The sequence below is a fragment of the Neophocaena asiaeorientalis genome, unplaced genomic scaffold, assembly GCF_003031525.2.
Source record: "Neophocaena asiaeorientalis asiaeorientalis breed wild unplaced genomic scaffold, Neophocaena_asiaeorientalis_V1.1 scaffold348, whole genome shotgun sequence".
In the NCBI taxonomy this organism is placed as follows: Eukaryota; Metazoa; Chordata; class Mammalia; order Artiodactyla; family Phocoenidae; genus Neophocaena; species Neophocaena asiaeorientalis.
Window position 1 is genome coordinate 1407086 of NW_020172672.1, and position 22619 is coordinate 1429704.

At 38.7% G+C, this 22619-nt stretch overlaps 1 protein-coding gene across 1 annotated transcript in view; it reads left to right on the plus strand.

Annotated features, from left to right (window-relative positions):
* Positions 1–22619, plus strand: part of SLC39A9 (solute carrier family 39 member 9) — a 47924-nt gene that overhangs the window by 19937 nt on the left and 5368 nt on the right. The window contains exons 2-6 of the mRNA XM_024739607.1: positions 1485–1593; positions 13385–13579; positions 19915–19983; positions 21084–21169; positions 21676–21810. Coding sequence (XP_024595375.1) covers positions 1485–1593; positions 13385–13579; positions 19915–19983; positions 21084–21169; positions 21676–21810 — 594 coding nt within the window. The remainder of the gene's footprint in view (positions 1–1484; positions 1594–13384; positions 13580–19914; positions 19984–21083; positions 21170–21675; positions 21811–22619) is intronic.

Sequence of the window (22619 nt, forward strand, 5' to 3'; positions counted from 1 at the left end):
CGAACCCGTGTCCCCCGCATCGGCAGGCGAACTCTCAACCACTGCGCCACCAGGGAAGCCCCCTCCTGTAGTTTTAAAGATCATTTTTCATACTGCTAAGACTTCAGGAAGCCATATAGGGTACATCACCGCTTCAAGAAATTTTGAAACAATCTTTTATATCTTGTATGTCAGGATACTGTCTCTTAAAGAAATCTGAGTGAAAAGAAAAAACTGGGATTAAGTGGATTAAAACCATAGATCATTTATGGCATTGATTGTGATGATGGTTTCACAGATGTATACTTATTTCCAAACACATAAAGTTGTATGCATTAAATATCTATAACTCCAGTATGTCAGTCTTAGTTAAGCGTTTTTTAAAAAGCTATAGGACATTTAAGCATCAAACTGAATACGGGGACTTCACTGGTGGTGCAGTGGTTAACAATCCGCCTGCCAATGCAGGGGACATTGGTTCGAGCCCTGGTCTGGGAAGATCCCACATGCCACGGAGCAGCTAAGCCCGTGTGCCACAACTACTGAGCCTGCGCTCTAGAGCCCGCGAGCCACAGCTACTGAGCCCGCGTGCTGCAACTACTGAAGCCCGCATGCCTAGAGCCCATGCTCTGCAACAAGAGAAGCCACCACAATGAGAAGCCCGCACACTGCAACAAAGAGTAGCCCCCACTTGCTGCAACTAGAGAAAGCCTGCATGCAGCAACCAAGACCCAACACAGCAAAAAAATAATAATAATAAATAAATTTAAAAATAAAATTTAAAAAATGTGTTGTAAATTATATATTACACATTATGTTTATAATCTATAAAGTAAAAAATTAGTTAATGTGTAATTTATACTTGTTCTACTTGTATGTATACATTTTCAAAAGGTTTATGAGATTATCAATGCATATTGTTGGCCACCAGCTTTTTCCTCATAACAGTACATCATGACTTTCTATATCCATGAATAGACCTGTATCATAATTTTTAATTGCTGTCTTGTGCTACTGTGATGAAGTATTAAAGTTTATTAGCTAGTCTCCTTTTGTGGACATTTAGGTTACTTTCAGGTTTGCATTCTTAATACGTGCAGTGGTCATCTTTGCATAGTTCTTTCTTAGGATAAATTTCTAGAAGTGAAATCGCTGGATCAAAGAACTCACATTTTTGAGGCTTTAAATCTAAATTGCCAAATTGGGGTCCAGGTAGGTTGCAGCAATTCACATTTCTTCCAGTGTTAGACAAGTATGCTCATTTCTCCTTATTGTGGGTAGTAGACAAGTTTTCCCACATCACTGCCAATCTGGTAAACTTAAAAATGGCATCTCCTTGTTTTAATTGGCATTATTATTCATGAAGCTGACGCTTTTTCATGTTCAGTGGCCATTGTAGATTTTGGCCTCACAGATAAGCGGCTCACAGTCTTCATTGCAGGTACTTCAGAAACTTTACCCCGTTCATTCATCAGTCTTTTCAACAGCTTATGTTTTCTTTCCAGGAGCGACTAAAGCTGGTGACTGTTTTGGGTGCTGGCCTTCTCTGTGGAACTGCCCTTGCTGTCATCGTGCCTGAAGGAGTACATGCACTTTATGAAGATTTTCTTGAGGGTGAGAAAGAGAGACAGGCCTTTGAGATACGTTATTGATGTGGAGGGCTGAAAGGAGCAGCTTAGTGGTATTTTTTTCTGAACACAGTTCATGTTCGCCATAGAATATATGCCAAAACATATCTTTTGACATCTTTGACAATAAACACATCAATAGCAGTTTGTGATTGAATGCCTCAATCCATGAATACCACTTAAGATTTATTTGCAATAATGCATGAATTCTGGGCTTTATAAGTATGACAGTCATTTTTTAATGTCCGTGCAGAAACTTCCAAGATCCTACATGATAATGATTGTATTTTTAGTGTTGTTTTTTTTTTTTTTTTGCGGTACGCGGGCGTCTCACTGTTGTGGCCTCTCCCGTTGCGGAGCACAGGCTCTGGACGCGCAGGCTCAGCGGCCATGGCTCACGGGCCCAGCCACTCCACGGCACGTGGGATCCTCCCGGACCGGGGCACGAACCCGTGTCCCCTGCATCGGCAGGCGGACTCTCAACCACTGCGCCACCAGGGAAGCCCCAAATGATTCTTCATAGACAAGTTTGGGAAACACTGGGGTAGAGGAAAGAACTGCTTCAGGTTTAGTTTTTGTTTGTTTGTTTGTTTTTTAATAACAGTTTATGAGATAATTTACATACCATATTTCAGGTATAGTTTTAAAGTTAAATGTAGCTACTATGTGTTGGGTTGCTTTCCTTTATTTTAATAGTTTTCCTGGTTTTGTCCTAAAATAATTTTGTGGATTCATTTGAAAATGTATGTGCTGTATAAACCTGTTTTTTCAAAAATAAGCATTCTGGTCTCTTTAACCTTTTCACCATAGATTATTCTTCTGCCCTAAGCCATCATTAAAAAATCTTTTAAGGGACTTCCCTGGCAGTCCAGTGGTTAAGACTCCGTGCTTTCACTGCAGGGAGTGTGGGTTCTATCCCTGGTTGGGGAACCAAGATCCCACAAGCCACCGAGCCTTGCCAAAAAAAAGAAAAAAAAACTTTAAAAATTATTTTCCCTGGTGGCGCAGTGGTTGAGAGTCCGCCTGCTGATGCAGGGGACACGGGTTCGTGCCCCGGTCGGGAAGATCCCCCATGCTGCGGAGCGGCTGGGCCCATGAGCCATGGCCGCTGAGCCTGCGCGTCCGGAGCCTGTGCTCCACAACGGGAAGGGCCACAACAGTGAGAGGCCTGCGTACCGCAAAAAAAAAAAATTATTTTCATTTATATATTTTACATTCACTCTTTTTGGCATGAATGACTGCATTTTGCCAAATGCATAAAGTCAAAATGCAGAACAGTCCCATCACCTTCATCCCCTTTTGTAGTCAAACCTTTCCCCCAACCTTGGGCAACCTCTGATCTCTTCTCTCTCTCTATAGTTTTGCCTTTTCTGAATGTCATATACATGTAATCCTGTAGCCTTTGGGTCTGACTTCTTTCAGTTAGCATAATGAGGTTGAGAGTCATCATGTTGTTCTGTGTATCAGTGGTTTGTACCTTTTTATTTCTGAGTAGTATGCCATTGTTTGGATGAACCATAGTTTGTTTATTCCTTCACCAGTTGAAAGACATGGGTTTTTTCCAGTGTTGGTGATTATCAGTAAAGTCACTATAAGCATTTGTGTACAGGTCTTTGTACGAACATGAATTTTTATTTCTTTTGACAGGTGGAATTGCTGGGTTATATGGTCAGTGTGTGTTTACCTTCATAAGAAATTGCCAAACTTGTTTCCAAAGTGCCTGTACCATTTTGTGTTCCCCTCAGTAATGTGTGAGAGTTCTAGTTGATTCCCTTCCTAACACTTGATGTTGTCTATTTTGTTTTAGTTTTTTATTTTAGTCACTCTGATAGGTGGGTAGTGGTATCTCAGTGTGGTTTTGATTTGCAGTTTCCTAATGGCAAATGACGTTGAACATCTTTCATGTGCTTGATTGCCATTGCTGTATCTTCTTTGATGGTATCCAATCATTTGTCCATATTCTAAATTGAGTTTTCTTATTATTGAGTTTGGAGAGTTCTTCATGTATTCTGGATACAAGTCCTTTACTGAGATATGTGATTTGCAAATATTTTCTCCTAGTCTGTGGCTTCATTCTCTTAACAGTATCTTTCACAGAGTAGTTTTTAATTTTGATGAAGTGAATTTATCAGTTCTTTCTTTCATGAATTGTGCTTTTGGTGTCATATTTTAAAACCTTTTGCTAAACCCAAGTTCACAAAGATTTTCTCTTTTGTTTTCCTCTAGAAGTTTTATAATTTTAGGTTTTATACTTAGGTCTATGATCCATTTTGAGTTAATTTTGAACACAATGTAAAGGTTCATTTTTTTAAAAAATAAATTTATTTATATTTTTTATTTTTGGCTGCATTGGGTCTTTGTTGCTGCACGCGGGCTTTCTCTAGTTGCGTGAGCGGGGGCTACTCTGTTGCGGTGCACGGGCTTCTCATTGCGGTGGCTTCTCTTATTGAGGAGCATGGGCTCTAGGTGCACGGGCTTCAGCAGTTGTGGCTCATGAGCTCTAGAGCGCACAGGCTCAGTAGTTGTGGTGCACAGGCTTAGTTGCTCTGCAGCATGTGGGATCTTCCTGGGCCAGGGCTCGAACCCGTGTCCCCTGCATTGGCAGGCAGATTCTTAACTACTGCACCACCAGGGAAGTCCTTCATTTTTTGCATATGGATGGATGTCCAATAGTTCCAACACCGTTTGTTGAAAAGACTATCTCTATTGAATTGTCTTTGCACCTTTGTCAAAAATCAATTGACCATGTTTGTGTTGGTCTATTTCTGGATTCTCTGTTCTGTTCCATTGATCTATTTGTCTATCCTTTGCCAATACTACATTTGTCTTCTTGATGACTGTATCTTTATAGCAGATTTTGAAATTAGATTGTGAAGTCCTTCTAACTTTGTTCTTATTTTTCAAAATTGTTTTGGTTAAACTAGTTCCTTTGCCTTTCTATAAAAATTTAGAGTCAGCTTGTCAGTATCTACAAAAATAATCGTGCTGGGATCCTGACTGATATCAAATTGAATCTATAGATTAATTTGGGGAGAGTTGACATTTTGAGAATATTGTGCCTTCCAATCCATGAACACAATATATCTCTCTATTTATTTAGGTCTTCTTTGATTTCTTTCATCAGTATTGTAGTTTTTAGCATACAGATCTGCAAATATTTTGTTAGATTTATACCTAAATATTTCATATTTTTGTGCAATTGTAAATGTTACTTTAAAAATGTCAATTTCCGATATTCTAGTATTTAGAAATTTGATAAGCTCCATGTAGCTTGAGCTGCTGTCAGGGCAAAGTGGCAGGAGAAAAGAGAGAACAGAATAACCTGTTTTCCCCCCATACTCTTCAGACCACTGGGGCCCTTTTCCTAGATACTGTGGCCAGAAAGATGGTGTATTTCTTGGGGTTTTAACTGCTGTTGTTACTGCCATGAAGTTCTGCAGCTGGGGCTGCCTTCAAGGCAGGGGTGGGAAAGAAAAGAGAGGGAGAGTAAAAGGAAAAAGAAGGGGAGGGCTTCCCTCCACACCAACACCTCTCAGCAGTCCCTCTTCCTGGTCCTCTGCTAGAAGGACAGGGTTTCTTTTGAAGTTTTTGCTGCCCTCTCTCTTCTTGCTATTGTTTACTCTTAATAGTCTTCAGGTAGTTGTATTTTGTATGTTTTGTCCAGAGTTTTTGTTGTAATCAGTGTGTGATTGAGACTATAGTGGGTTTACTCCACCTTGGCCAGCACCAGAAGTCCCCATCATTCTTTTTATTTTTTAAAATATTTATTTATTTATTTTTGTCTGCGTTGGGTCTTCTTTGCCGCGCGGGGGCTACTCTTGGTTACGGTGCACAGGCCTCCCATTGCGGTGGCCTCTCTCCTTGCGGAGCACGGGCTCTAGGCGCGCGGGCTTCAGTAGTTGTGGCACACGGGCTCAGTCGCTTCACGGCATGTGGGATCTTCCCGCAGCAGGGTTCAAACCCGTGTCCCCTGCGTTGGCAGGCGGACTCCTAACCACTGCGCCACCAGGGAAGCCCTAGAAACAGAAGTTTTGAGAACATAGTTTATTGAGTACTGCAGTCCTTGTTACTATGGAGCTAGTGTTTGAAACCACCATAATTCTTTGGAACATGAGAATTGATATGTTTAGGAAGGCAGACTGTTGGTCAAAGACCTAAATATAAATGTGTTGTGCTCATAACTGGATGATCATTGAAACTGTTGTGGTCAGAAATAGTTCAGTATAGATTATCCTACTTATTTCTCCAAGAATGCCATGTGTAAGATTCTTTAGAGAGATACAGTTATCATTTTATGACTTTCTCTGTCATTTTGCTCTACATTTAAAGTAGAGGGTTAAATCTGCTATTATATTTAATTAACTTTTATCCTATCATTCATTAATAAAAATGGAGCTTTTTAAGGCTCTTGTTATACTTTACTTTCAGGATTCTGAAACATGGATGATCCTGGACTAGTACAACCTATCTCATCTACCTCTTATTCTGTCTGCTAAAATGTCTAGTCTCTGCTTTTTCCCTGCCCCTTCCTCTCCCTTCACCCCCAGCATTGTTTTATTGTTCAGTATTGTATCTGACCAGATAATCAGGCCAACTATTTCATATAAGATGTTTAAAAATAAATCTCCCAAATTAATTCCATTTAATGTGCAACTGTGTTCTTAAACATTGAGTGAGCACTTAACCACATACCAGGTATTGTGTGGATATATTGCCTGATCACGACAGCAACCCTCTGAGGTGGATGCTATTTTGTAGATGAGGCTTTTGAGCCACAAAGAGGTTAAATAATTTGCGCAAGGAACTCAGCCAGTAAGCGTCAGGACCAGGATTTGAAACACAGGCTGTCTTACTCAGAAGACTACACTTTTTTTTCTTAACATCTTTATTGGAGTGTAATTGCTTTACAGTGGTGTGTTAGTTTCTGTGAAGCCTACACTTTTAATGACACTGTGCTACATGGTGGACTTTGTAAGGAATTTCACATTACCAAAACACTTTATCTGCTAAAGAAATCTGTTTCCTACCTTGTAATGAGATTCTTGTCTTTCAGAAACACGGTAGTATTTTGATAAAAGATTCGCTAACATCCCTTTAAAATGTCAGCTTTATACATTTGACTATGGTCAGTTTTCTGTTTTACATCAGAAACAGAATGCATCATTATTAAGAGCTACACCACCCTATTACTGAAAACACATCAAGTGTAAAGAACTGTCTGTCTTTGCCAGAAAAAGAAAAGTATGTAGTAAAAATCTGTGTAGGTTATAAGGTGTGAGTAGAAGTTAAGAAATTTAAAACAACCAGTGAAGGCCAAAAATATAAAAATCAAAACTGGGGATCACCTCCAAAACAACAACAAAAAAAAACCCTAATTACCTGAAGGTTTGATTCTTAGAATGCTTTGTTCTTTGTACATGTTAATCTGAAGAAGAAGTTCCAACAAATCTGTTCAAAGGGTAAATTGATTCTGTTATATTAAATTTCACGTATGTGTCTGTGTCATAGAAAGGCTACATACTATACTGATGGAACTTACTGGAAGGATTCCTATATGAATATCTAGGGAAAGAATTAAGCCCATAATGATTTGCTGAACACTCTGTTAGTGGCACGAGAAATATATGTCTGATGAGCAATATCCAATGATAATACTGGGTTTATATACTCTGCAGTGGGGAATGTGATGTGGAACATGTCTCAGCTAATGAATTACCAACCAGTGCCCTGAGTAAAACAGACTCAACGATAACAACCTGAAAGTTCTTTTGAGAATGAGTAACACATGTCCACAACGTAATGTATTTTAATTAAATAGCTTGGTTTTTAAAAAATTTTTATTTTATTGAAGTATAGTTGATTTACAGTGTGATGTTAATTTCTGCTGTGTGGCAGAGTGATTCAGTTATACATATATATACATTCTTTTTCATATTCTTTTCCATTATAGTTTATTATAGGATATTGAATATAGTTCCCTGTGCTATACAGGAGGACCTTGTTGTTTATCCATTCTATATATAGTAGTTTGCATCTGCTAATCCCAAACTCCCAATCCATCCCCTGCCCACCCCCCTCTTCCTTGGCAACCACAAGTCTGTTCTCTATGTCTGTGAGTCTGTTTCTTTTTCGTAGATAAGTTCATTTGTGTCATATTTTAGATTCCACATGTAAGTGATATCATATGGTATTTGTCTTTCTCTTTCTGACTCACTTCGCTTAGTATGATACTCTCTAGGTCATCCATGTTGCTACAAATGGCATTATTTCATTCTTTTTTATGGCTGAGTAGTATTCCATTGTATATATACACTACATCTTCTTTATCCATTCATCTGTTGATGGACATGTAGGTTGTTTCCATGTCTTGGCTACTGTAAATAGTAAATAGCTGGGTTTTGAGATCTCAGTTTTTGCTAGGTTGAGTTTCATGTCCTAGAGTAGAAGGAAGGACGGATGTGTTAATACTGAATATCTGGATCCCATTTACTAATCTGTTTATGTACTAATAAGATCATGGGATTATCACTCACTTTGAAAAGTTTTTTTTGTTTTGTTTTGGCTAATGCTTGCAAATAAAACCAATGATGCCTACCATTCATTGTATATAATCCAGTAAATATTTCATGTTTTTATATAAAGTTAGATTCCACTTAAGTATAAGTAGTCAGGTCTTTTATGGAAAGCTTCAATCAACAGCACACTTATTTCAAGCCATATATATATATGTATGTGAACATGTATATATATATATATATATACATATAAAATAATGATGCTGACATTTTACTTATTTGCCACAATTTTACATAAAATTAGGTGTTAACGCCTTCAAAATGGGAACGTCAGGAAATTATGTACTTGTATCAGTGAATGCTCAAAAAATGTTGGAACTCTTTCTTTAATTTACCTCCAGAGTATGCAGCACACTTAGATGAGAATCATCAGTGACAGCAGAATTTTCCTTGAAAGTAGTTTAGGTTTAGAGAAATATACAACTTATTCAGTGCCAATCTGTTTGATAAGATAGGTGACCTGTTTATTCAATATTATTTTAGATCAAAAGCTGGTGATACTAGAAAGTATGACAGTTTTATTGTGATTCATAAACTTGACTCTGAATGCGGTACCAAGAGTTACAAAATTATTTAGATAAAGAAAGCATTGCTAGGATAAGATATAGAAGGATCTTATACTCATTTAAATTTAAAAATTCTGATATAGTTATACCTTATGAAGGGAAATAATTTTGGCCACCCTTTGAAAGTTGTAATTAGGCTTGACATTTAGTTTCAGAACTATGGACACCACAAAATTAATTATCTTTAAAAATTATTATGCAACTGTTCACAAATAATAGTATGACTAACGCCCTTTAATAAGGTGTTAACCCACCTTTGTACCTCAGCTCGCTTTAGCATAACCTTTCACCTAATTTAGCATGCGCGTCTGTTACCTATTGAGTCTGGATTTATAAAGAAGCATGTGCATAATTATCTTAAAGCGTACAGCTAAAAGATTGTATTTATTTCCATTTAAAAAACCTTTTTGCTTAGGAAGTAATTAATTGAGATGAAATGCCACATAAAAAAAATACAGAGGTGAAGGCCATTTTTTTGCCTTCAACATCAATTTGTTGAGTATCTACTCAACTTATGGCCTTATATTGATTGTTATCCGTTCATAGATATACAATATAGCCCCTGCCTTCAAGAATTCACAGCTGATGGAAAATGAATAAATTAACAGTCAGTGACAGCAGGGGTTGGCAAACTTTTTCTGTAAAGGGCCAGATAGTAAATATTTTAGGCTTTGTGGGCCATATGGTTTCTGTTGCAGTTACTCAACTCTGCTGTCATAGCGTGAAAGCAACCACAGACAGTCCATGAACAAATGAGCATGGCTGTGTTCCAGTGCAAATTTTATTTACAGAGCTAGGCATGAGCCTTTGTCCTGCAGTTTGCTGCTGTCTGAATTATGGTATAGTCATATAAAATCTATGGTAGACACGTACTACTATGCTGTGTGTACATGACTAGAGGAGGACACAGAAAATCTCAAGGAGGAAGGGACTTATGAGCTGAGTCTTGAAAGACAAGGTGTTATCCAGGAGAAGCAGCATGGAAGGCCCATGGATTCATTAACTCCTGCAGAGTCTAAGCAAAGGCAGAGACAGGAGCCCATTTTGTTAAATATTTAGTGGGTACCTTATGAAAAGATAATCATTCAAATCCTTTCCAATAGCATCTTTCTAAATAGTGTTGAAAATTGTAGTTACCAGAATTCTATGACTGACTTCACATGTGTAGTTTCTTTACATCTATAAATATGAAGAATTGGTTTTGTATGTTAAAACAGAAGCATACCAAAAATTGACTTGTCTTTAGAGAAAGTCAATTGTTTTACTTCGTTTATTTATTTTACATTCTTGAGGGCATGCTAAGCTATTCTCCCAGCACACGAAGACCTACTTGAAAAGTAATGAGTTCCGCCATCTCAGTATTGGTCATCAGGGTACTGCATTTTGAGTTTATTAACTTTTCATTGAAATATTGCATACAAAAAAGTATACGTCATACACACAAGAAAGTACACATATTGGCAGTATATAGCTCAATGATTTTTCACAAACTGAACACCCTCCTTTTACCAAGAGGCTACATTTTATTGTCCAATACTACTGATCAAAATTCTTAGACTGCTTCTCTCATAAACTTAATTATTTTTCATCTCTGAGCTTTCAGTAAGTTCTCTGGCTTAAAATCCTTACTGCTAACAATAATTTTGCTTGCATGAAGGGCAGGCTGGGCTCATTCTGTCTGCCCGCCTTTTCCTCCTCGGCCTGTCTAGCGTTCCGTTCTCTTTAATGGATCACTGCAGCGTAGGCTTCTGATTTCCAGGAAATACCTTTTATTCCAAGATCATCCATTTCTTCCCCGGAAAGTCTCTCTTTACTTCCAGCAGTGCTTCCAAACTGAAGGTAGCAACTCTGGATCCTGAAATAAATTTATAAGTTGGACTTGTGACTGGCATTTAAGAAGAGCACAGAGGAGGGACAAGACAGATGAAGAAATAGAATAGTGCGTTGTAACCATTGTAAGGATAAGTATTATTTTTTGCAAATTTTTATTTAGTTTTTCATCTATGTGTATGTTTACTAGATCATGATGTAAAATTTATTTTTTACTAGGGATCATGTCCTTAAAAGTTTAAAAAACATTGTCGTAAGTCTCATGTCAGCAATTTCAAAAACTGCTTAACATTAGCACCATTAACGTTAACTGCTGATACTCATAGAACTTGTTTAAATTAATAAAATGGAAACTGGGGGGGCTGGAGGGAGTTTTTTTCTGCCTGTTTCTTGGAGGAGCACTCCGTCTCATTTTAAGATGCCATTGTAACTCAAACAGAGATGTTACAAGAAAAAATACTGCAGACAGATATCCCTCATGAATGTAGATGGCACAGTGCTTTACCAAATATTAGCAAATTGAATACAGCAATATATAGACAGGATAATACCTTTTGACCAATTGGAGTCTATCCTAGGAATGCAAATCAGGGGTTGGATTAATATCCAAAAACCATTTAAATTTATTATCTTAATCGAATAAAGTAGAAAAACCATTTGATCATCCTTAACAGGTACAGAAAAGCATAAACATTTGACAGAATTAAACTCCTAATTCTCAGCAAACTAGGAAGGAACTTCCTTACTGAGAAAGGGTATATTTGAAAAACCTACAGGTAAGATGCCTAACACTGGGAACAAAACATGGCTGTCTCCTCTCAACCACTTGTACTTAACATTGTACTTGGGGTCTTGGCCAGACGCTAGTCTGAAGTAAGGCCAGAAAAAGAAAGAGAAGGCGTAAAGATTGGCAAGAAGTAAAACTATCTGTTTGCAGATGACATGATCACCTATGTAAAAATGGTTAAAAATTTAAAGCCTCACAATATCAAATGTTGACAATGGAATGGAGCAACTAGTACTCTCAGACATTGCTGTTGGGTTTGCAAAATGGTACAGCCACTTCGGAAAACAGTTTGACAGGTTTTTTTTATAACGTTAAACATACATACACCTGTCAGTTCTGATCCTAGGTATTTACCCAAGGGAAAAGAAAATGTATATCCACAGAAAGACTTGTGCCTGAATGCTCATAGCAGCTTTATTTATAATGGACCAAAATTGGAAATTACCTAAATGTCTATCAACAGCTGAATGGATAAACAAGTTGTGATATGTCCATACAATGGAACACTACTCAACAAAAAAGAGGACCAAACTACATGCAAAGCTTAGATAAATCTCAAAATGTTATGCTGAACAAAAGAATCCTTATGCGAAAGAGGATATATTGCATAATTCCATTTATATGAAGTCCTAGATCAGGGAAAACTCTGGGGACAAAAAGCTCTTCAGTGCCTGCTTGGGACCAAGAGTGACATATTGACTCCAGGGACGCACAAGAGAACTTTTCTGATATTTTAAAGTACTGTTCCATATCTTGACCTTGGTGGTAGTTACTAGAGTTTTTACATTTGTGAGTTATACCTCAATAAAGTTGATTTAAAAAAAAAGAGAGAGAGATTTAGACATTTTAAAACAAGTAAATGAAATCACTATTAGGGAAAAAAAATCTTAAGATTAAAAAATTACTTTGGGAAGATGAAAAGTTTTAGAGATGGATGATGGTTGTAGAATGATGTGAGTGTACTTAAAGCCACAGAATTGTATGCTTAAAAAGCGTTAAAATGGTAAGTAAATTTTATGTAATGTGTATTTTACCACATTTTTTAAAAGTTAAAAAAAGGTGTGTAAACAAACAAAAAATCTTTCAAGAATTAGAAAAATACATGTTTTTACTATCTTAAGATGGTATGTGCTTTGTGCTTCTCAAAAATGACTTTTAAAGAATTAAGGCAGGCTCTAAAATATTGCAACAGACTTACGTAATTTCTTTGGTCAAAGATTAAAATGCTTAATCTAATTATAAGCAAGAAATGTGTTTAGTATGTTCACCTGTATTTATGAAACACAGCAAAGGTCAGGATTCTGGCCTTGAAGTGTTTATGTTTTGAGTGTCAAATATGTGAGTATAATAAACTAGCAGTATTACTTAGCCAGGTGTCATTTACTGTAATTCAGAGTATCCAGACAATCATCTTTGTAGAACAATCATCTTTGTAGAACAATCATCTTTCTAGAAGGAAATGTCTCTTTTAAATTGCTCTGCCCTTTTGGTTTCTAATTAGTGATTGTCCCCTGAGATTTTTTAAAGCTAAAAGTGTTTTATACTCAGTTTGCCCTTTATTTGCAATTTTTATATCAACCTAAGTGTAAAACTAGTTAAATTTGATTGTAATTATTTTCACTGTTACTGTTCTTCATTTGCCTATTTTCATCAAAATAAACCTTACTGTAGTTTCTGGTGAGATTGGTGTGAATTTCTCTAGCCCGAAAGGAAGATCTGGGGATGCTATCTATCCCTTGGGAATATGACTGCTTTCTTGGTGATTTGCTTCCACTTCCTAGGTTTTGGGAATAATAGGCAGTTAAAAGCTCTGCATGCCAAGAGCAGAGGACCCTTGGGAATTTTTTCATCATGAACTTTAAGTTAAGGGAGTTTATGATTGGCTAGATTATAATACAGGAAGTGAATGTCTTTGCAGTAAAATATGTAGAGCTTGAAATACAAAAGAATGGAAGCTTCTACATGAACATGTTTTGAGGGGGAAAACACATTTTCTCTTTACGGTTCATTCTGCTCTAGGGAAACACCACCAAGCGAGTCAAACACAGAATGTGATTGCGTCAGACAAAGCAGAAATACCGGTTGCCCATGACCATGAGCACAGCCATGACCACACACAGCTCCATGCCTACATCGGTGTTTCTCTCGTACTGGGCTTTGTTTTCATGTTGCTGGTGGACCAGATTGGCAGCTCCCATGTGCATTCTACTGATGGTAAGTAGCTCCAAGGTTTTCTGGGCAGTGCAAGACATTTGCATTTTAGGTGATCACAAATGATTGACTAATTCAGTATGTATCAGTGGCCTTATTTAGTGCTAAAACTTTCTCAGGTTCTGGTGAACATTTCATTCATTTGAGAAAGCTAGTGGGTTGTGACATGTGGCACAAGGGAGTGTTTATTATATTATTACCCTGGTTATTTTAAAGCTCATTTGATGGAGGTCTAGGGCAGAAGTTCTTAACCCTTTTTGTGCCATGGAGCCTTTCAGCAGTCTAAAGCCTGTGGCCTTTAGATCAAATCAAAATTCCACTGAGATGCCATTTCTCACCTGTCAGATAGGCAGAAATTCAAAACCCTGGCAGTATACTCTGTTGGCAAAGCTGTGAAGAAATAGGCACTCTCATCTGTTGCTGTGGGTGTGCGTAGTGGTACAGCCCCTGTAGTGGAGAATTTACCCTTCAACCCGAAAATCACACTTCTAGGAATCTGTTCTGATGAATCGGCTCCAGTATGAAGATACATATGCACAGGACTAATCGGCGCAGCATTGTTTGTCATTGTGAAAACACTTCAACGTCCAGCCACGCAGACTGGTTGAGTGCAGTGTGGCGTGTCCATGTAATGGAGTTCTATGTAGCCATGCAATAGAATAAGGAATCGATCTCTGTGAACCAATATGGAGAGATTTCCAGGAAATACTGTTAAGTGGGGAAAAAAACAAAAATAAATTATTATACATCATATATTATGTTTTGTGTAAAAAAGAAGGGGAAACAAGTATACGTGTATATATTTGCTTATCTTTACAAAAAGGAAACATATGAAGGATCAGCTAGAGAACAAAGTTGATTACTTGTAGGAGTGAGGGCATGGGTGGGATAAGGTAGAAGGGTTTTGGGAGGGCATGACACTTCCCCGGGCATGCCTTTTTGATATAGTTTTGACTTTGGGAAATATGTTAATATTTTCCATATTCAAAATATAAAATGAAATCAACAAAGGATGGGGGAGCTAACTGAAACAGATGAACTATACTTCAAATGAATAACACAGTTACACTGAAGGGGATGTAGAAAAAACTAATTCAAGTAACTTATGAATGTAGTATTTGACTATATACCTGTAGTGGTGAGTAGAGTTGGGGAAGAAGCGTAAACAGTACTGAACCCTTTTTAATAGGCTTTGCTTTTTGTAATGGTGTGGGCAAAACAGTTCTGAAACTAGTTTAGATATGTTACAAGATTGAGCAAATGAGTAAATGTGTTGCTGTTGGTGGAACCAGAGTCCTCACTGAGGAAGAAGGGACATGCAAATAGGGAATGAGGGAAAGCAAGAAAGAACCCCTACAGGGATGGGTTGGAATCGGAGCTATTGGAATCATGATTTCTAAAACTTGTATGTGTATGTGTACATATACATGTGTGTCTATGTATACATGTATGTATGTCTTAGTTCTGTGTGCAGAGAGGGCCTAGAAGTAAAGACATCCCACTAGCAATGAGCATATCAGGGCTCTTCAGAGAAATGGCTGATTCTAGGACAGGACAGGGTAAGGATAAAATGAGCTTGGAACATCTAGTGCTCAAAGAAGATGGAAACATGTCACAGGATATAGGAACCAGCTTGAAGGGGCTTCTCTTGGCCAGATCTCAGACAGTTTGTGCACCAAGATAATTAAGAACAGCAATAAAGCGTAAATCATTGAAAAAATGGGAATCAATGGGCACATCCACATGGGAGAAAGATAAAAGGAGAAGGGAGGGCATTTGGTTCCAGCAGAAGCTAAATGCCAGTTGGTAAATGTGCAAGCAGTTGGAGTTGGACAATCATCTTTGCAACCTTCATAGTAAAAATTGGCTCAGGCCAGAATCATCAATGAATGTTAAATCTAGGGGTTATATTTTGATTTGCTTATTAGTTACAAGGGAAAAAAAAGTAACTAAATGAAGAAATCGGACAATACCTTGATCAGATGATCAAAATTAATGTCACTGGTATTCTGCTTTCAGTGTGGGCAGAATGTTCCTACCAGACCAGCCTCTGTACAGATAACTGTAAACTTTGGACAGAATTTTGAAAACCACTATCTGAAGACATTGGAGAGTGAGTGACCTAAAGGAGGCAAATTCTGGAAGGGAGTCTACACTTGGAACCTATTTTTACTACTTTTAGTTCCTATTTTTACTGCTTTTAGCAGTCAGTGCCTATGGGGTAACTAACTGATAGAAGACAGTCTTTCTGGCCTAAGGAACTGGAGGACAGAGTTCAAGGTACCCAGCCCCTGGAAAGTGAGGGGAGAATCTTAGAAAGGAGAGAGACAGAGAAACTCAGCCCCAAATTCTATGTGTAAACTGCCCAAGTCTCTGGCTAAGCCCTGAACCATGCTTTCTTGGGCAGACTGTAGACGGCTCAGCTAAATGTAAAAGAACCAAACTGAGATTTAGGCAGCTGCCCAGAAGACAGAGTTTGCAGTTTGAGCCAAATCAAGTTATGTAAAGCAAAGCAAAAAATCACCACTCTTCGGAGGAATATAATAGGATCCATAGTATCCACAAGATAACATTTACAATATCCAATATATAATCCAGAATTCACACCACCAGTGAGCAGCAGATGTACATCCTGTGCCTCTAGATGTGATAGCCTGAGGAGCATCACCTGTGTAGTATTCCATCCAAGAATGCGTCATCTAAGGACACATCAGACAAATCCAAAAGGAAGGACCACTCTGTTATAAAACAAGAAAGGTGCAGGGAAGGAAATGTATTCTTCAGAGATATCAATGTCACACAAGTCAAAGGCAGAGAAAATGTCTCAGATTAAAGGAGGCTAAAGAGATAAAACTAGGTGCAACATATGATCTTAGGCTGGATCCTTCCTGGAAAAGGAAAAATGCCCTGAAAGACATTCTTGGGCAATTGACAAATTAGAATATGCAAGAGAGAGTAGAAAAAAATATCAATGTTAAATTTACTGAAGTTGATAACTTTACTGTGATTATATAAGAAAATATCCTTTATCATCGGAAATACACACTGAAGTATCTAAGTATAAAGAGTTACAATGTATGCAGTTTACTCTTAAATGGTACAGAAAAAAAGATATACACAAATATGTGTATCTGTGTAGTGTAGATAGAGAACAAGAGAGCATAAGTCCAAATGATAAAGCAAATGGGGCAAAGTGTCGGCCAATTAGTCATTCTGAGAAAAGGGTATATGATTGCTTTTTGAACTATTCTTGCAACTTTTTTTTTTTAACTAACCAAGTCTTATTTTAGGAAATGGATTTTGGAGTAAAAGGTTTTACTTATGTGCTTTATTCCAAACAGCAAATGAGAAGCACCCTCTGTTGGATGGAATCCGACTCCAGCTACATTACATAGTTGTCCATAGTGGCCTTTATGACATTTTTCTTGTAATTCTTGTCAGTTTAAATTTAAAATGCATTTATAGGTGCATTAGTGTCCTGTAGCCCCATACAAAGAATTAACTGTAGTATGTGTTTATTTTTCCTCCTGTTTTGTCTCAGAGGTCACTGTTTTTGCTGGTTTTCATGTATCTGATGACCTCGCTTTACCTATTACCTGCAGGGTTTTATGTATTATTATCAGTAAAAGTTAATTCGTTTATTAAATTTATTCTGAATCAGTCTTTTCCTATAGATTTATAGAAATTGTGTTTTAATTTTAAAACCTCTAATTTTTTTTAAAATTAATTAATTTATTTTTGGATGTGTTGGGTCTTTGTTTCCGTGCGAGGGCTTTCTCTAGTTGTGGCGAGCGGGGGCCACTCTTCATCGCGGTGCGCGGGCCTCTCACTGTCGCGGCCTCTCTTGTTGCGGAGCACAGGCTCCAGACGCGCAGGCTCAGTAGTTGTGGCTCACGGGCCCAGTTGCTCCGCAGCATGTGGGATCTTCCCAGACCAGGGCTCGAACCCGTGTCCCCTGCATTGGCAGGCAGATTCTCAACCACTGCGCCACCAGGGAAGCCCCCCTCTAATTTTTTTTAAGATGCTACTTATAATTAGACCACAAGACTGTGTAAAGAAAAGCCAAAACAAGCTTGTCACACAGTGTAACATGATCGTTCTTTCCAGTTTGGGGTGGTATTGAAATATCTGTTGTCTCAGAGTGATTAGGGGCTTTAGCTTCCCTTCTTGCAGTGTTTTAATTAGAAGATATTTTTTTTTTTTGCGGTACGTGGGCCTCTCACTGTTGTGGCCTCTCCCGTTGTGGAGCACAGGCTCCGGACCCGCAGGCTCATTGGCCATCGCTCATGGGCATAGCCGCTCCGTGGCATGTGGGATCCTCCCGGACCGGGTCACGAACCTGTGTCCCCTGCATCGGCAGGCGGACTCTCAACCACTGCGCCACCAGGGAAGCCCTAGAAGATAAATTTTGTTAGTAAAAAGATAAAGATACTTTACTTGTGCATGCTTTTTCCATTGTAAACCATTCCTTCAGTGGGCTAGACCCCTCAAAAGATTAAATTCCTTTCAATTTACTTGACTAATGTCCATCTGTCATTTCACCTGGCATTTTGATGTCCATGTCTTTGAACTTTACATTGTTTGGACATTATTTACTTGTTTATATATTTCTTTCTTTTTTTTTTTGCGGTACACGGGCTTCTCACTGTCTTGGCCTCTCCCATTGTGGAGCACAGGCTCCGGACGCCCAGGCTCAGCGGCCATGGCTCATGGGCCCAAGCCGCTCCGCGGCATGTGGGATCTTCCTGGACCGGGGCACAAACCCGTGTCCCCTGCCTCGGCAGGCGGACTCTCAAGCACTGCGCCACCAGGGAAGCCCTATATATTTCTTATAATACCTGTAATACAGATAAATACTTTTTAAAATCTCCAACAAGGATTTATTAAGCAACTGTTGGGTGACCAGTGCTATGCTACATTCTATAAGACAAATAAAAAATGGAAAGAAGTATAAAATTTAATTCTGTATAGTTCACAGTCAATTGGGAGGGACATATTTAAGTGAAAACAGTTTTGTATATCTAAGGTGGAATACAGAAGAAACCTTGAAGTAGCATGTAGAGACTGCATAGAGCTGTACATTTCTAGGCAAGGGGAGAGTTGTTCTAAGCTGGAATTAATCTTTGATTCTTTCGCAGAGTAAGCGGTCCTAGAATTAAGACTTTGAACAACGTCTTGGTTTTGGATTGATGAGCTGGGCAGTTTAGTACATGCCAAGAATTAGGGGTGAGGAGATTTGGGGAAAGGAGAATGAGACAATTTTTGTTAGAGGGTGTTACAGAAACTGGTTTAACTGGACTGGACAGTAAGAAATAAGATGATACCAGCTGAGGACTTCCCTGGTGGCACAGTGGTTAAGAATCTGCCTGCCAGTGCAGGAGACACGGGTTCGAGCCCTGGTCTGGGAAGATCCCACATGCCATGGAGCAACGAAGCCCATGCGCCACAGCTACTGAGCCTGTGCTCTAGAACCTGCGAGCCACAACTACTGAGCCTGCGAGCCACAACTACTGAAACCCGCATGCCTAAAGCCTGTGCTCTGCAACAAAGAGAAGCCACCACAGTGAGAAGCCTGCGCACTGCAATGAAGAGTAGTCCCCACTCTCGCAACTAGAGAAAGCCCGTGAGCAGCAACAGACCCAATGCAGCCAAAAATAAAATTTATTTAAAAAAAAAAAAAAGATGATACCAGTTGATAGAGGGCTCAAGACCTCCTTAATAGAGCAGTTTGGACTGAATTTGAAAAGCAACAGATTCTTAACTGACCCATCACAAGTGTGGTGATTCAGAAAGATGAATCCGACAAGGATGTGTAAGATGAATTAGGTTAGGGAGAAATGAGAGTAAGGGGAGACAACCAGATGGGAGCCTACTGCTAATTTAGGTTTGAGGTGATGAAAATTTAGGTTAGGATGGTGGCAGCAAAATGGAGAAAGGCAAATGTGAACGACATTTTGATGTTAGAATACAGATAAAGTTGCAGGAGGCTGGGGAGGGGGAGGGGGTAGGCAATGACAATGAGATTGGTCTAGACAGGTGGTCAGACGCCACAGAGCACTTTCCTTGGAGAGGTGAAGCGTTAAGAGGTGTGAGGCTGTTTGGGGTGACATCTTGTCTGTTCAGGGAAGCCTGGGTCAAATGAAGAGTTTCCACCTGCCCACCTCTTCAGGACAGGGGAAACTTCCAAGTGTTTGAAGCAGAAGAAAAAAGACAACAGTGAGGAAAATAATAATCTTCTACTTTAAGAGCTTTCAAAGACTTCTTCCACCCGCAGGTGAATGTTCTATTAGTTTCTGTTTCACGTTGCTTCATGGCTGACTTGCTTATTTTTACTTCAGATCCAGAAACAGCAAGGCCTAGCAATTCCAAAATCACCACCACGCTGGGTCTGGTCGTCCATGCTGCAGGTAGGGTCAGATTGCAGTGGAACCCCTTTCTTTTCTGTCACACAGGGACCATCCACATGAAATACTCTAGGGCTGGCCTTTTGGGGAAAGGGTTGCTTAATGAAGGCCTCCAACAGAAGCATGAGCCCTGGAGTACTCAGTGTTAGGGTTGCAATAAGAATGGTTCTGTATTTCTTAATGGATGAAAATAATTTGTGGCACATGAAAAATACATGAAATTCAAATTTCAGTGTCCATAGTAAAGTTGTATTGGAACACAGCCATGGCCACTTGTTTACGTATTATCTGTGGCTGCTTTCACACAATGGTAGAGTTGAGTAGTTGCAAGAGACCAAATGACTCATGAAGGCTAAAATTCTTCCTATCTATCCCTTTAACAAAAAGTTTGCTGACCTCTACTGTAGGATCTCATCTGCATAAGACCCTGCTCACTTTTGTACTCAGTAGCCCTGGTGCTGGGTATCTACCCAAGTGCCAGGTGAGGCAGAGATAGGCTGTAGAGTGTTGAAGTCTCAGCATTGCTGACAGGGCATGCCTTAGAATCATAACCAAAACTAGTCCCAGTAGTAGGGCTCTGTAAATGACAAGAGCATGTGAAAGGTGACACACTCTTATCTGGACTTTGTAGTAAAACATGCTTTTCTAACAAAAAAATTCATCCATTTCAACCACTATTTACTCATTACGTATAAATCATCTATGCCAAGTCGCAGTGTCTTTATTTTGGTTTTTCATCTGCAAGATGCAGAGATGCTTCCTTTGAAATTCTTTGATATTTCTGTTATTACAGTTTGATTGATTAATCAGTAGATTTTTGAGCATCATACTTTTCCAACAACAGCAACAATAACTGACAAATTGAATATTGAATAGCACCTATGCTAAGCTCTTCACATATGTTACCTCATGAAAACCCTAGGAATACATACTTTATTGAACCCATTGTAGAAATGAGAAGGCTAAGGTTCAGAAAGGTTAAGTAACCGTCCCAGAGTCCAGTCCAGCTCTATCTGACTCTAAAGCCCACACAGTCACTCACCAACTATTATAGTTGTTATTTATAGTTACAGTGTTTTATGTTTCACTTTTTCCAAATTCAGCTGACGGTGTTGCTTTGGGAGCAGCAGCTTCTACTTCACAAACTAGTGTCCAGTTAATTGTGTTTGTGGCAATAATGCTGCATAAGGTAAGCAAAATTTTGGTGTAAGATTTGGTATTGACTACATTTATAATTAAAATTTCTCTTTGGTCATTATGTTTTTCTGGAATGGAAATTTTTTTAGTTATTTTCGTAATTGCTGTTCGTTTTAGAGAATTGAATAAATCTGTTCATAGCTGGGTCTTTTGCTACCATTTTCTTAACCTTATACTTGAAGGGTTTTTTTTTTTTATGGTCATATACACAAACTGTTAAGTCCTCTACAGATTTCTACATTTCATAGTAATTTTTGTTCATAAATATTCTTCCTTTCTTTATACTCTTTTCTTAACTATTACACAGACACACATACACGCACACACACACACAAATGGGATTTTTCTAGCTTAGAACATTAATTCCTAAAAGGCAAAGCCCAGACTTACTAGTATGCCTGGTTTTCTTGTATGAGAATTCAGTCAAATGATATGTACTTCATAATGTAGAAGCAATGCAAACTTCCAGAGTAACAAGGGATAGTTTTTCTTTTCCAGGCACCAGCTGCTTTTGGGCTGGTTTCCTTCTTAATGCATGCAGGCCTCGAGCGGAATCGAATCAGAAAGCACTTACTGGTCTTTGCACTGGCAGCACCAGTTATGTCCATGGTGACATACTTAGGACTAAGTAAGGTAAGTCTGACTCATTCCTAGCTTATCTAGACAAGTATCTAATTCTTTGTGATCTACTAGAAGGTGTAGTCTCTTATATTGAATTTTTCAGTTAAATTACCCCCTCAAACTAAAGATAAAATTCGAATTAAAAACCTGTACGAAGTGTACATCTTAATTCCAAGTCAATCCTCTTCATAAATTTGGAGCATTTTCTTATTCATTTAATTCGAAAACTTCTTCCCCATCAGTTCCAAAAATACTTGCACAAATATATGATCTTTAAAATAATACAACTTAAACCTTATCAGACATGCTAACTTTATTTGACAGATACATAATAAGTCACAACAGAATGTATTTAATGTTTCAGGAGGCACAGGAAGAGGGAGGGACAAGGTTGCAGCAGCTTTGAGAGCAGTAAGGGATGAGTAGAGATCTCTGTATTCAGCTAAGACTCAGATTCTTCTACTCCCAGCTCTCATATCACTGCATGTTAAGTACCCAGGGCTTCGTCATTGCACTCAATGTAGCTCCCCACCTGAAGTGGCATGTGTCGTTTGTCACCTCCGAGCCCGGGCATTCTGCTCTGTTGCTCCAGTTGGACCTTTCCACGCTTTATAATTTTGTCCGCTAGGGCCGCAGTTCTTAGCAGCAGCCTTACCCATTTTACTTAAATATCAATTGGCAGGCAACAGGAGGAAAACCTTAGAACCAAGCCAAGTCAGGGCTAGTTCCTGGAAACCACTTTCCCCCACTGTCTCTGAAGGTCACTGATTCTTCTGAGCATCATTCAGTTCGTATTTTTTTTTTTTTTTTTTTTTTTTTTG